Source organism: Cucurbitaria berberidis, assembly GCF_010015615.1.
Source record: "Cucurbitaria berberidis CBS 394.84 unplaced genomic scaffold K460scaffold_4, whole genome shotgun sequence".
NCBI lineage: Eukaryota > Fungi > Ascomycota > Dothideomycetes > Pleosporales > Cucurbitariaceae > Cucurbitaria > Cucurbitaria berberidis.
The window spans coordinates 2,200,108-2,213,793 of record NW_024468938.1 but is presented as its reverse complement, the minus strand read 5'-3'; the positions used below and the strand labels follow the sequence as shown (position 1 = coordinate 2,213,793).

At 51.9% G+C, this 13,686-nt stretch overlaps 5 protein-coding genes across 5 annotated transcripts; 4 read left to right on the top strand and 1 right to left on the bottom strand.

Moving 5' to 3' along the window:
* Positions 1–97: 97 nt before the first annotated feature.
* On the bottom strand, positions 98–1,838 carry K460DRAFT_368328 (COBW domain-containing protein 1). The gene is made up of 3 exons (XM_040933752.1): positions 1,446–1,838; positions 766–1,391; positions 98–713 (listed from the first exon to the last, which is right to left on the bottom strand). The coding sequence occupies exons 1-3, from the start codon at positions 1,693–1,695 to the stop codon at positions 387–389; spliced, it is 1,203 nt and encodes a 400-aa protein (XP_040785991.1). The 5' UTR covers positions 1,696–1,838; the 3' UTR covers positions 98–386.
* A 274-nt stretch (positions 1,839–2,112) lies between these two features.
* On the top strand, positions 2,113–3,714 carry K460DRAFT_315740 (Mob1/phocein; the record flags this gene model as incomplete). The annotated part of the gene is made up of 3 exons (XM_040930318.1): positions 2,113–2,415; positions 2,470–3,405; positions 3,505–3,714. Coding segments are annotated over exons 1-3 (1,338 nt in total), but the record flags the coding sequence as incomplete, so codon positions are not given.
* A 754-nt stretch (positions 3,715–4,468) lies between these two features.
* Positions 4,469–5,290, top strand: K460DRAFT_357154 (uncharacterized protein; the record flags this gene model as incomplete). The annotated part of the gene is made up of 2 exons (XM_040932013.1): positions 4,469–4,661; positions 4,716–5,290. The coding sequence occupies 2 exons, from the start codon at positions 4,469–4,471 to the stop codon at positions 5,288–5,290; spliced, it is 768 nt and encodes a 255-aa protein (XP_040785989.1).
* Positions 5,291–5,878: 588 nt separating this feature from the next.
* Positions 5,879–7,467, top strand: K460DRAFT_368325 (uncharacterized protein). Its single transcript, XM_040933751.1, has one exon. It carries the CDS (start codon positions 6,233–6,235, stop codon positions 7,289–7,291), a length of 1,059 nt encoding a protein of 352 aa, XP_040785988.1. The 5' UTR covers positions 5,879–6,232; the 3' UTR covers positions 7,292–7,467.
* Positions 7,468–9,744: 2,277 nt separating this feature from the next.
* On the top strand, positions 9,745–13,070 carry K460DRAFT_357152 (uncharacterized protein; the record flags this gene model as incomplete). Its single annotated transcript, XM_040932012.1, has 2 exons — positions 9,745–10,072; positions 10,168–13,070. The coding sequence occupies 2 exons, from the start codon at positions 9,745–9,747 to the stop codon at positions 13,068–13,070; spliced, it is 3,231 nt and encodes a 1,076-aa protein (XP_040785987.1).
* Positions 13,071–13,686: the final 616 nt, after the last annotated feature.

Here is a 13,686-nt window from a genome sequence, read left to right as displayed (position 1 = left end):
AATGGTACGTGCGCCGGGGGGCTCTTTCCCACCTTTCCTATCAACTCACATCATCACTATATCTTGACGATCGAAATTTTCTTTAGCAACAGATTTTTCAGCTTCTGAATTCTTCATTCGAATTAAGTACTTGTTTGTTGCCCTAATATCGAATAGTGCTAGTACCTTTCTCCTCACGATGATAGCCTACGCTCACCGCTGGACGATTCAAGTGCTCAGATTAAGCGCAGGCCAGAGTTCAAATACGATGTCGAATCCACTCGCATGTATCTGCTGCAAATATAACATTATCTTACGTACTATGATTTGTACGTTTCGTGTAATATTAATTTCATCTCTTGTATATATTTCTTACTTCTCCGCTTCAGGACTCTTCTTGCGCTCCACTACGATTCCAGGGTTGCTAACAAACTCTCCCTAACAGCTGGCTGGTCAACTCCCCTTCCAATCAAGACAAGCTTCGCCTCTTGACTTTCCGCATCTGTTGGCGCTTTTGACTCGTTCGTATCGTAAATGTTTCGAACACCTTGTATCAAGAGCATTTTGCCGTCTTGGAGCGGGATGCGTGCTTTGAGACGATGGATTTCGAAAGGACTGTGCGGTGTGTTGTTGGGTAGGGTTTCTTCCCACAGGATTGTGCGGAGGAAGAGGTCGAACTTGTCTACTTGTGATCTGGAGAGAGATGAGAAGGTGATTGTTGTTGTGGTGATTGTCTGTGTACTGGTGAGCTAGGAATACTAGTTCGGTTATTGAATGGTTACTTACAGGATCGAGGTGGCTATGCCCTTTGCTTGCGAACTGTAAATCTGCATCGGTGACCTCATCGTAGGCATGGAGATCTAGTACTAGACCTTCTAGTTGTGGGACTTGACTCTTTGTAGTTGTCTTGATCTTCGCTAGTCCGTTGATCGATTGTACGCGGCTTATCACTTTCTCCAGCTCTTCGTCTGACACTAGATCGGTCTTGTTGATCAAAATGACGTCTGCATGGCTGATTTGCAAATGCGCCGTCGTCAGTAGTGGTCCATGCTCATCATGTCCCTCATTTTTTCTCTTCTCCATCTTTTCCTCGTCGCCATAACCCTCGTCCAAACTCTTCAACACGTTCTTCGCATCCACAAGCGTCACAATTCCATCCAAGAAGATACTACTCCCTAGCCCGTCATCCAACCAGAACATTGGTGCAATGTTCCCTGGATCCGCAAGGCCGGTCGTTTCGAGTAAGATGTAGTCAAAAAGACCTGATTGCTCCATGAGATTCTCAATGGCAGCGACACCGACATCCTTCACAGAACAGCATATGCAGCCGTTAGCTAGCGGGACGAAAGGTACTGGTGATGCGGAGGTCGAGTCGGCGTCGGAGACTGTAAGTTGCTTTTCAATGTCGATTGCTGCAAGTCTGTATTAGTAGAACATCTGAAGATATGAAGAAAGGGACGACATACAATCGCCGAATTCGTTCAAGATAACTGCAATCTTCTTCCCATGTTGCTCCGTGAGGATATAGTTGAGTAGAGTTGTTTTGCCGGCGCCAAGGTAGCCTGTGACGATAGTGATGGGCACTTTGCTCTGTGGTGTGTCGTCCGCGCTCGTGACAAGCTCGGGTATCTCTTCACCTTGGTCGTTCACGACTTTAGCGTTCGCCCCAGGCTGTACAAGGCTTGGGACTTCGTCGTCTGAGAGATTGGCATCCATATTTGGTTTTCTAATGTAATCTGCGCAAGCTCAGTTAGAAATCTAGTAGACGCGGCGAGAAGCAAAAGATGACGCGATATACACGCAGGATCGGAAACACGGGTTTATATACACCAGGAAATATCGAGGGAGAGCGTGTACAGGAGAGACATAGATGAAGTGTACGTTGAACATGCAAAGTCTGAGTTCCGAATTTGCCATTCGGAATTCGCCCAACCGCCGAAAAGCAAAGCACTATACTTATCCTAGTAAGACATATGGCTCCTAGGAACTTACCTTTTAATAACTACAATTCACAATTCGAATATGTTTTTGTCGTGACGTCGACATAGGCCACCTACAAACTCCGCTGTCATATAGAAGCACTCCACATTTGCGCTAGCGTTCGCGTGGTGACCCCTGCTTGCCCTGCATCCCAGGCGCTACTTCGTTGATGATTGAAACTCAGTGACTGACAACAACCCCAGCAAGGGCCGCCGAAGTGTGAAAATCTAATCCACTCCTCCGCCTCGCGTTCGTGCTATAGAAATGGCATCGCCCGCTTCGCCGCGACTTCCAAGCCCGCCACCCATTCCAGAGGACCAGCTGTCGCCAGTATCAGCCTCCGCAGAGCAGCAGAAGCTCTTCAGCAACCTGGACAATGCCGCTGCGAGAAGGATACGGCCAGGCACAAAGGCGGAGGATATGGCAGAAGGGCCTCCGCTAGTCGAGCTGTCGGAGGTGCGCCCATACGAGTTTGCGACAGTCGAAGAGCATAGTTAACACCATGAGCAGATTGACTCAGCGTTCCAGCTCACAGAACACCTCAAAGCGCTTCACTACTTCCTCACACATCCCATCGGGGCGAACACGACAATTCCAGTAGACAGCGAAATGGCACATAAGCTGGCACAGTCGCCCGACAACGTAGACAAGACGTTATGGCTGTACGAGCTATGTCGATTCCTTATTCAGAAGGTCAATTCCATCATCGTTGCCCTGTTCGCCGATAATCCACCGTGCTCCTCTACAACCTGCCCCGAGATGCGCGCTTCAGAGTGGCAGTACTTGTGCGCTGTGCACGACCCGCCAAAGTCATGTTGCGCCATCGACTACTGCTGTCACACCCTGGACTGGGCGGCCAATACCCTCACATCGCCGAAGCACTTTCCCTCAAGACTGGCGCTGGGCACCGACCAGTCTACACAACACTCCCAGATGCGCCAGTTGACCAACATCTTCAGGCGTGTGTACAGGATATTTGCACACGCGTGGTTTCAACACCGGGATATGTTCTGGAAAGTGGAGGGACGCACTGGGCTATATGTCTTCTTCAAGACGGTCTGCGATATTTATGGTCTAATACCAGAGGACAACTACACGATCCCGCCGGAGGCTGAGGGAATCGAGCCACCCACAGAGCCAAGAATATCAATTCTGCCTTCCATTCTCAAGCGAGAGCCTTCTGAACCAGGACCTCAGGATTTGGACAATTCTACGCTCGTAGAGGGAGTGACAGATAATACACTATCAACTGCTGGCACAACGAAACGTCATAGAAACTCACCCTCTGTCGGCGCGACATCCGTAACAACAGTAGTGGAAGAGAGTGAAGAGGAGGAGGAACGGCCAACACAACCGCGACCCGTCACGCAAATTTTCGAGTCGGCGCCTGAAGAAGAGGATAGTACAATTTTAGACGAACCAGAAAAAGCTGATGATGAGGACGGAGTAGTCGCAGAGCCCACCCCTGCGGTTTCAGAAGCCATTCCTACTGCCGATGGATTGAAAGGATCAAGTCCAACTGGAGAAAAGGATGTTGACCTGGAGCCTCAAGAAGCGGAAGAGAAGCTCGAAGATCCGGCTACAAAGCAAGAATCCGCAGATACATCTAAGACTGAAGTCGCGGATGTCAAGGCTGCAGAGATCGAGGCACCTGAAGCTGAATCCAAAGGAACCGGAGAGGATCAAGAAGAGCAGCAAGAAGCAGAGAGCAAGCCAGATGCAGTAGAGTCGAAGGCGGATGACCCAGAATCAGCTGCCGAACCACTCGATAAGGCTGATGGGGACAAGAAGTCCGGGCAATGATTGCAGGTTCCCCCGTTTCAATAGGGCCCATTCAAGAACCGGCTGCTCTGGTGGTGCTCTCATCTTTCCAGTCTTGATAATGATTTTTACCGTATGTTAGCGTGCACTAATGAAGTCGGACGGATAGGTGCTTTCCTTATATGATATGACTTGAGGACTAGCGACAGTCATAAGTGTAGTACTTTCTGAAGTCAACCCCAAAACGAACTATATGTATCGGGCAGGCCTTAAATCATATGGGCCGATCCTCTTGTATTTATCTACACTAGCCTAGATTCAAACACCCCGGTTCTGTGCAGGGTCTCATTCCACAGCCACGAATCTCTACGCAAGATATGTCGCAGCTCGCAAGGACTGCTGTGTGCCTCACCACCTGTCATCTCTGCATTATGACCTGGCAACCGAACACTCTGACGTTGTGACTAGAAAACAGGCTTTGGAGCGTGGCTTAGAAGAGCTAGTAAATTCAGCCTCGTAACCGCTGATCACACCGAAACGTGGAAGAAAGCACACTACTTCGTACTTAGTATTTCGTATGGTAGGAGTACGTGACCAACTTTCGTATCACTGTGCCTCTCCAATGTGATATAAATGGCATTTGAACACCCGCCCTCTGCACCTAGCTTTGCAACATGCCGTCAAGTGCTGAATATTCGAAAAGGGCCTTCTTTGTTGCTTTCACTCATACTTTTAATCAAGTTCAAACATGCCTCCGTTAATATCTTGTTGGACAAAGCTCACAGTCCCGAAGACCTGCACAATTGACGATGCCACATCTGAGGATGGGGAAAAATGGCTTCGGGCTAGTACCTACGTCGATACAACCAAAACGCCTGGTTACATGGCGCAATGCTTTGGTCGCATGACTGAGTCTCCTCTAACCGTTTTCTATATAACAGGTGAGCACTGAAAGCAACAGAATCAAGAAACACTGAGAGACTGAGGTATCATAGCGTGGAATTCTCATGACTCCCTGAATGAATTCGAGAAATCTATGGACTCTCTCCTGCAACACGAGGAGCATGCAAAGCTTAGCTCTACGCCTCTAGAGACGTTTCGATACGAAGTGCGATGTTCCTTCTGGATGTACCTCACTAAGAATGTCGGATTTTTCGATGCCTATTTCCCGGCTAGCATTTCTCCTGAGTCCAAGAAAATTGTCGATGGGGCGCGTGGTCTGGTCTACCACTATGCGCCCCATGGACCGAACCGGTGCGCATACGTGACCCGTCCAACCCGTGGTTGGTTTCATGGTACACAAAAGTACGAGGGACAAGATGCAATTGTGGTACGTTTATGGCATTTCTGGAAGAATGAAGAGACTGAACGCGATTTCAAGGCTGGCGCCGGTATCACGGCCCCACGCTTGGGTATGCTAAGTCTATATAACTATTTGATGGAGCAATTGAAAGAGGCGGGAGTGTTAGGAATACAAGAGTTTCATTGTCCGCTTGTGAGGATATGGGATTACTACACCGAGGCTGAAGGTGGCCCAAACTATGAGAGTGAAGACGTCCTGATATCTTGATGGAAGGGAAGACAGCCGAGGAGTTGATTAGTGCGAAAGTATCATCGCCTCGGTTTGACTCCGGTGTGCCATTCGAAGGATGGATTTCTCATTCTCTTCAAGTGGTAAGACCAAGCAAATAACGATGCTGTTCGGGTTGGGCCTCTTCTGCCCGTCCAGTGGCTATCAATTCTAAGAATTCGACTGATTATGCGTAAGAACACCAGCATCCCGAACATAAATTTGGGGAGCTGACTTGGTTCCTACGTCGGGAGTTTCGTTTGGAGAACTAGCTCATGGGGGAGTGTTATCATTTTCCCGCACAACTGAACATATGACGTGGTTTTGTCTCGTCTTGTGGCACTCGTGGATAACAAAGATAACATATATATGAAACCTCGCCCGAGATCTCCCTTACCCGTGCGGAGTGGCTCAGCGTGAGAAATGCTCTACGCCGCTTTCGTGCTTACATCTACGCGCTGAGCGCTCGGGGTCCGTATATGAACCTGAAACTTCGGCCAAGAACTCTTTGACCTTGCCGCATCATCTGACTTAAATATAGGGAGGTATTTACTGTGCCGTCTTCATGTCCGCCTTTACATCTCCGGCGCTTGGGGCTATCTGCACCACGCCACCCTCACATTCGCGTTCGTCTCCACACAATTGGGGGCGAAGATCGTACGCCCCGCTCAAGTTTTCGTCTGTGTTATCAATATCTAAAATCTCTTTTCGTACGCCTCCTTCATGTATACATCGCCCCGAGGCGCGGCGCGAAAATAAGCCCCAGTTGTGTGTTTGTTACGTACTCTGGCGCAGCACGCAGTAGCAATATGTTTCCTTAAATATAGCCAGCATTTATTTAGAAAAGAGACACAACGATTGATCACCTTACCTCTTACTACTCATCACACTCTTCTTTCCAATTCGCATCGTCTCACACTGTACTTCCCTTCGATTCCCGATATGAGGACCTTCATATCTACTTCAGTCCTTGTCGGTACTCTTCTTTGGTCTGCCAATGTCTCTGCTGCCATAGCCTCTCGTCATGTTAAGGTGCGAGATGAGCAGCCGTGGTCCAACTCCACTTCTCAGTCCGATACACAACCTTCATCCGTCCAGGAATCACCTAATCAGAGCACCACGCTACAAGACTGTTCCACCTCGGTAAACAGCGTCGTGTACGTGAGCCATATCATCCCTAACATTACTACGGTTGCAAGTAGCTTTGTGCCAGGTAGTACTACAGCATCGGTCAACTGCACACACGAGGACTGTATGACCTCGGATGGTCTGCCCAATCCACCGTACGCATTCCCGACACCCACCATAGGACCTCCAAACACGGACCTCCAAAGCGATAAGCCCATTCTCAGCACATCAATCACAAACTGGAACTCTTCCTTGTCTGCTTGTCATACCCGAGGAGCAAGCGCGAGTGGTACTTTCGGCGCCGGCAACAGTACTGCTATGTCTTCGGTGATGCAGATATCTACCACATTCATCACGTCCGTGCAGTCATACTCGTCGTCATCGTCAAGCGCGGGGAACTCTTCGACTATAGCTGATGCTCCAGCACCACCTCCTCCTGAGCCAACGCCTACACCGCCTGAGCCAATTCCCACACCCCCAACCCCACCCACCAAAGCACTCTCCATCATTCTCCGCAAAGAAGTCCACCACGGCTCCAACAAAAACTCGTGGACCTTCTTCCCTACTACCGTCGGGGCGCAAGCAGACGGATGCGACAAGCCCCTCTTGCAAGCGCACAGTTGGGAGTCGCCCAAAGACAGGGAATCGCCTCCCTGGCCGCGCGGCAACTTCACCATGCGGCTGTTCGGCGAAGCAGGGTGCACGTATTCCAATAAAGGAGAGGGTGCGGGGGTCCTGCGCTGTCCGAGCATGGCGAAAGAGGTAGAGTGTCAAGAAGATGGGGAGAAGGGGGATGGACGGGAGGTTACGCAGTGTGTTTGGTCGCCGGGGTTGGCGAGGGTGTTTCATCGGGTTGCGTTTTGTGAGTGGTAGAGGATGGTGTCTTTTGTAGAAGAGGCTTTCATGGTGTTGAGGTTTTGCACATCTTGTATCTCTATGTGAAGGTGCCGCTTGTGTTCTGAGGGAGAAGCCATGTGTGCTTGCGCTGCAGGGGAGATGAGAGAATAGTACACTGTCCTTGTCCTAGAAAATCAATCGGATTCTACCCATACTAGGCGAGAATCAACGACGTGGTCGCAGTCCTGATAAGACGATGATTTCTTGCAAAGACATCGAGTCCAAGTCTCAAGAGACGCCCAGATTTCGACATCGTAATCATAGGAGCACGTCATGTTCTAGATTTCATAGACGATCAGGTTGCTGTAGACTAACGAGTTCATCTCGCGCTCGCTAGGATGGCCAGGTGGCTGTTGTGGCTTTTACCGACCTAAAAAAGAACAAGCGAGCAGGGGATGGTTGCGAAGGCGGAGAAGCGGAGATAGCTGAGGCTTCTCTTGCGCGGGACGATAAGGCTGATGAGGATGAAAACAGGGGTACGATTACAGGTTGCTGAACTAGAAACTATAGTGTACGTGTTTAAGGACTAGGGCATATAGCGGTTAGATGCGTGTGAGTGTATCAAAAGATGGAATAGGGAGGCTTTGGCGAGCTGTGCGTGTCTTGCCTAGTTGGATTTCTCAGGCCCTCTAAAAGGGCCGTTGAACCTGGCAGGAAAAAGCAAACATCAGTTGATAAGGCTGAGGCGGAGATGTATGCTCAGTGCTATCAAGCAGGGATTGGGTAGGATTGCTTAGGAGAGGTTGGCCTGGGCGATGGGGCGCAAATGGCGGGCTCGAGGGCTCGAGGAACGCGAGGGCCAGGTTACACTGCGTGGATCTTGGGGCCCATAGCAGACGTAAACCTGGGGTGAGGCTCTTTTGTGTATCGTCTCCTAGCCGTGCAACCAAGAAGAGGTTTCGTTCTACACGGATATACTACACGGATGTATAGCGCTTCGCTCTTGTTACCTCAAAAACAAAGGTGACGTTCTGGCCGCTCGCTATTGGCGGCGGGCAGGTGTATTCTTCACCAACCTCATTACGGAAGCGACCAGTGGCAGCCCTTGGCAGGTGCAGAGATCTGGGGTAAGGCGTCATGGTAATGATTGATTGGAGATGCGTTGCAGCACAGACGCAACCAGGCCGACGAGCCGAGCAGTGAGGTGGACAGAGCCAATGGGGAAATGGAGACTCTGGTGCGTGTGGAGATTAGTCTGATTTTGCAGGACGGATACGGGCCGGGCAGCACGGGAGCAGTCACGTAGTCATGTAGTCATGTTTGGTGTCTGGCTGGTGAATGCCTCTAGACAGTGCCTTGATGATGATCCATACCGGTACATGACAGTGTGGAGCGAGGCATGTCTGCAGGCGGGTGCATGACAGGCACACGTCGATAGCAACGCACGTCTTCTGCTGGCCTTTGCCGACTATGTGCGACAAATCATGGTCACCTCTACAGGAGCCCCCCACGCCCAGAGGCGGCGCGCGCTTCTTCTCCACACTCTGCGACTACTGAAGGCTGCCGGGCGCTGCAGGTGGTGCTTGACTTGAGGAGTCGAGGCCTGGCGTCGCATATTCGCAGTGCATGCATGCCGCCGCCGCCGCCGTCTCGTTGAGGATGGACGATGGATGATTGCTGACGCCTGCGGAAAATTCCCACGGCTACCCCTCACTCACCTCTTCATCAGGAGGGGAGGGGGGAGGCTTGTTGCTTCAAATGCAATGCTTGCTTGCACTTTATCCACCGCCACAGCACCCGTCCAGCGACGCTCCACGGCTTCTTATCGCGGCTACTGCGGACACCAAAGTCCCTCTCTCTGCCTTTCGGCTCGCTCCCTCCTGCTAGTCTAGCCCTCACGGTAGCCTACTTACGGGCGCCGCCCTGCTCCATCCCATCCCATCCCTCCATATCCACTGACCTACCCGCGCCCCGTCTCGTCTCCTCCCACCCTCCACGTCCTCCTGTCCTCTTCCCCACGTACCCTTCAGGGTTCTCGCCGCCAAAAGCTCACACACATACAAACACCCCGAGCCGCCTCTGCAACCACTGTCGAGGCCGCTTGCTGCAAGTCATCCGACAAGGCTCCGCGCGCGTATCCACTAAACCCACACCTGCTCCCGACCACAGCGCCTTAAGCATCCAACCTCGACATCTGGCCACCCGTACCTGATCTGCTTGAGGCCTCTCTGATCGCCAGCAACAGCCCACACACTCTCGTTTTCCCTGCCTAAGCATCTAGCCCTGTAGCGTGATTGATTTTCAAGCAGCATGCACGCCCACTTTGGATCGCCGCCCACCTCCCTTGACTAACACAAACACCTTCTGGCACCCGCGCACGCGAGTTGTCCCGCCACCAGGCTACACAAACCTCCACTTTTTACCCCAGACACGCGCACTGTCTAATAACAAGGCGCGACACACGACTTTGACCGCCGTGCCCACTGGCCATGACTGCCCAAATCCTATCCATGCATGCAGGGCACGCGTCCGACTTGGCCAAGATTCAGTCGCAGTTTGGAGACAAGATGGATACCACAGTAGGCGCCCGTGAGCCCTCGACCCCCGCTTCACCCGATAGTGGTGAGGCCCGAGGGCGGCGGCGCGACAGGAGTGACGAAGGAGATACGGGAGATGGTGCGGACGGGGACGCAAACGGCTCCTCGAGGAAGAGAAGGAGGAGCAGGAAGGGACTCGACAAGAAGTTTGAGTGTCCACACGAGGGCTGCGGGAAGAGCTACTCGAGGGCCGAGCACTTGTACCGACACCAATTGAATCGTGAGCGACCCCAGTCCATGACATGCTTCAACTTCCCTTCACCATCTTGACTTGTTCACCTCTCATAATCAAAGCATGCTAATAATCTTGCACAGACAACCCAAAGCAAATCTACCACTGCGACTTTCCCGACTGCTACCGTTCCTTTGTCCGACAAGACCTATGCGCGCGACACAAGGAAAGACACACAGCGAGAGGCTCGCAGCTGCTGCGCAAGGACACTTTCAACCTGCACAATCTAAACCCTATAGTGACGGCAGCACTGGGTGGGAAGACTGCAGTAGCAACCAAGGTGCCTAGCATCAAGCATGAAGCACAACATGGACTGCATTCTCCAGCACCTGCAGCCGTCAACAATGGCCCCCGGGGCCAAATGTCACCGCCAACCTTTCACTCTCCCGCTTCGACTGCCACCATCAGCCGGCAAGATTCATTGCAGAGAACAGGGAGCGACGATGCCTATCGTAGCGGCTCCGAGGTCAAACCTTATGATATGCAGTCCCAGAGTACCGGTAGCTTTGCACCCCCACCACGTCCAGCCCCTTTGAGTAATTACAGTGGAGGTCGTACATCTCTCCACAACTCCCCACATGTGGGCAATGGGAACTTCACCCGCCCAGAGTTGCGCGCACAAACCTCGAATCTTTCATCCTACGGCTCGAGCTCACCCTACAATTCCGCCATTACGCCATCACATTCATATCCTTCCTCCGCCGCGTCAACTGCTTATCAAAGCTCAGCAAGTGGGTTCCAATCACAACAAAAATTTCCCCCTTTCTCGTCCTTACCTCCACCAGAGTACCCTCACCCGCCCGGCACTCCTGTATCGAGAGAGCAGGAGAGCCAGTTCTACAACAACACCGCTGGTCAGACTCCAATGAATGGGGTCGAGTCCACTTCGCAGATAGATACCCGGATGAACGGCGTTTCAGAGGCCATAATGGATCAGACACCATCCTATGCCATCCCAATGTTTGGCGGCGAAGGATACAGTCGGTCGCCATTTGCCATGGCCGACGACTTCGCTGCTTGGTTGTTCAACGATAATCAGTTCGGCCCCGGCGGCGCGTCGCCAATGGGTTATCCGGGCGGAGCTAGCTCCGTAGCCGGCGCATCTTCTCAAATCGGACTACAAGCGCCTTTCTTCAACTACGACCCATCGGTTGCAGGATATTTGAACAACCCGGCACCACCCTCACACCCCATGGCTGTCCATAGCATCCTAGACACTACTTTACCAGAGTCTGCGCTTTCAGAAGAGAAGCGAAAGGATCTGCTTGACCTGATCATTGGCCGCTTCAACGAGACTGACCATGCACCGGTTAAGAAGCAAAAGGAGGACTTACTAGAAGGTAACAGGGACGATGACCACCACGTCTTGAGCCTGCACATGATGCAGACGTACATCAGCTCGTACTGGGTTCACTTCCATCCGCAGCTTCCGATCCTACACAAACCGACTTTCAATGCAAGCACCTGCCCAGAGCTTCTACTACTCTCCATCATGTGTCTCGGGGCATCTTGTTTGGAGAAGAACTACGGGCACGAAACAACACAGGCTTGCTCCGCCTTGTCCAACTTCTTGGCTTGGCACCTGCGATGGGATCTATTCATGGATGCCGATTTCCGCCCACCAGCTAAGCTCTGGATCTTCCAGGGTCTGCTTCTACTCGAAGTATTCGAGAAGATGTACTCGACGCGCCCTTTGCACGAACGGGCACACATTCACCATGCCACGACGCTGACCCTTATGAGGCGCGGAAGCTCGTTGATCGGAAGATCCGCGTTGGACTCGCCTCCAAGCGTCAAAGATGCAAAGAGCAATTCACTTGGCGGGGCAAATACGCCTGCTCAGTGGTGGAACCACTGGATTACGAATGAAGCCACCCGGCGAGCAGCATTCGCGGCGTTCCTCATGGACAGCATACACGCCACCATGTTCGGTCACAGTGCGGTCATGGTTGCTCACGAGATGCGCCTCCCACTGCCTTGCGACGAAGCTCTCTGGTCCGCCACGAGCAGTTCAGAGGTAGCCCGGGTAGAAGCGAGCCTGCACGCCAATGGCGTCAAGCAAATGTCCTTCCTGGACGGTCTCAAAAAGACCTTGAACGCACAGAGTGTGCGAACCAACTCGTTTGGGCGAACTATTCTCATGGCAGGTTTGCTAAGCGTATCGTGGCACATGAACCAGCGGGATCTCCAAGTGAGCTCGCTTGGTGTGACGCAAGCACTGGGTGGCCGCGATAAATGGCGAGGGTCCTTGACCCGCGCTTTTGATTTTTGGAAGCAAGACTTTGATAGCTCGCTCTCCCAACCGAATGACCTCTCCACGCCAAGCGCATACTCGTATTCGAATGGTATAGACGACGACAACGTTTTCGAATCCCGCACGGTCCTTCACCACTTGGCACACATGGCTATGCATGTTGATATTGTGGATTGCCAAATCTACGCCGGTGCTCCCAGACTGCTCGGCCGATCTATAACACCTCAAGATTACAACGGCGCTCAGCGAAGGATGAAAGAGATCTGGGCACCCACTGCTCGTGCCCGGGACGCGACTTTTTACGCCCTACGCTTCCTCTCCAATGTCATGGTCGCCGGAGAGCACAGCTTGAACCCTACCAACACCTCACCCAATGTCGGCCTCTCCTACTCCGCACGCGATGACTACCTCCTTAACCGCCCGTGGGTGCTGTACTTTGCCACGCTGATCGTGTGGTCGTACGGCTTCGCACTTGATGGGCCTGTCAAACAGCCCTACAAACTCACAAACTATGACGACAAAGTCAAAGATATGAAGGGCTACCTTCAAAGAGTCGGTGGCGTAAGGGCGCCTGATGATCTAGTCAAGATTCCAGACCGAAATGCGTGCCTAGGCCTACTGATCATCATGAGAGACATGTTCAGGAAGACGAGGTGGGAGCTGCTGCACGAGGCGAGTAATTTGCTGACGAAGTGTATTGAGATGCTCGTCCCTGGTGCAGGTACTATGTGAAGAGAACAATGTGACAGACGATATTTTTGGCGCTATAGCGCAGCTCGGTTGGGGACTGCTGTTTATTATGCTAATTCTTTGCTTTTGGGCGGACATACCACACTGGCGTGGGATTCTTGTCTCTGATTTACGAGGTTATGGCATGTTGCCTATTCATTTGGCATGTCTTTTTTTTGGTATTGCATTCAGCGAGGGGTCCTCATGGCACGATATTCCTTTCTGTACACTCAAGGGCGGCGAGGTTGTGGGATGCGGGAGCGATGCTGATATGCGTTATACCCAGGGCGGTGTGTTTTATGCTACTACCGAGCATGTTGCTGTCGGCTTCTTATAGTCAGTGAGCTGAAATGTGGTTGAATTAGCAGATGCAACCATTTAAAGACTGTTTTGCTCGTGTGTTCTTCACAAATGCTTCGACTGGAATTAGCCTTGCAAGGCACGTGATGCCGTGATTCCGCGTCGCCCTTGCATCGCGTTGTAGGTCGACCCTCGCCACAGCGACTTGGAGACGAATTGCAAGGCAGGCCAGTTGCTGTGCTATAGTGTACAGAGAAAGCAAGCTATTGAATTTAGATCTTTCTTTCGTGTATTTGTGCCTTTATTGCGCCATTGCGTC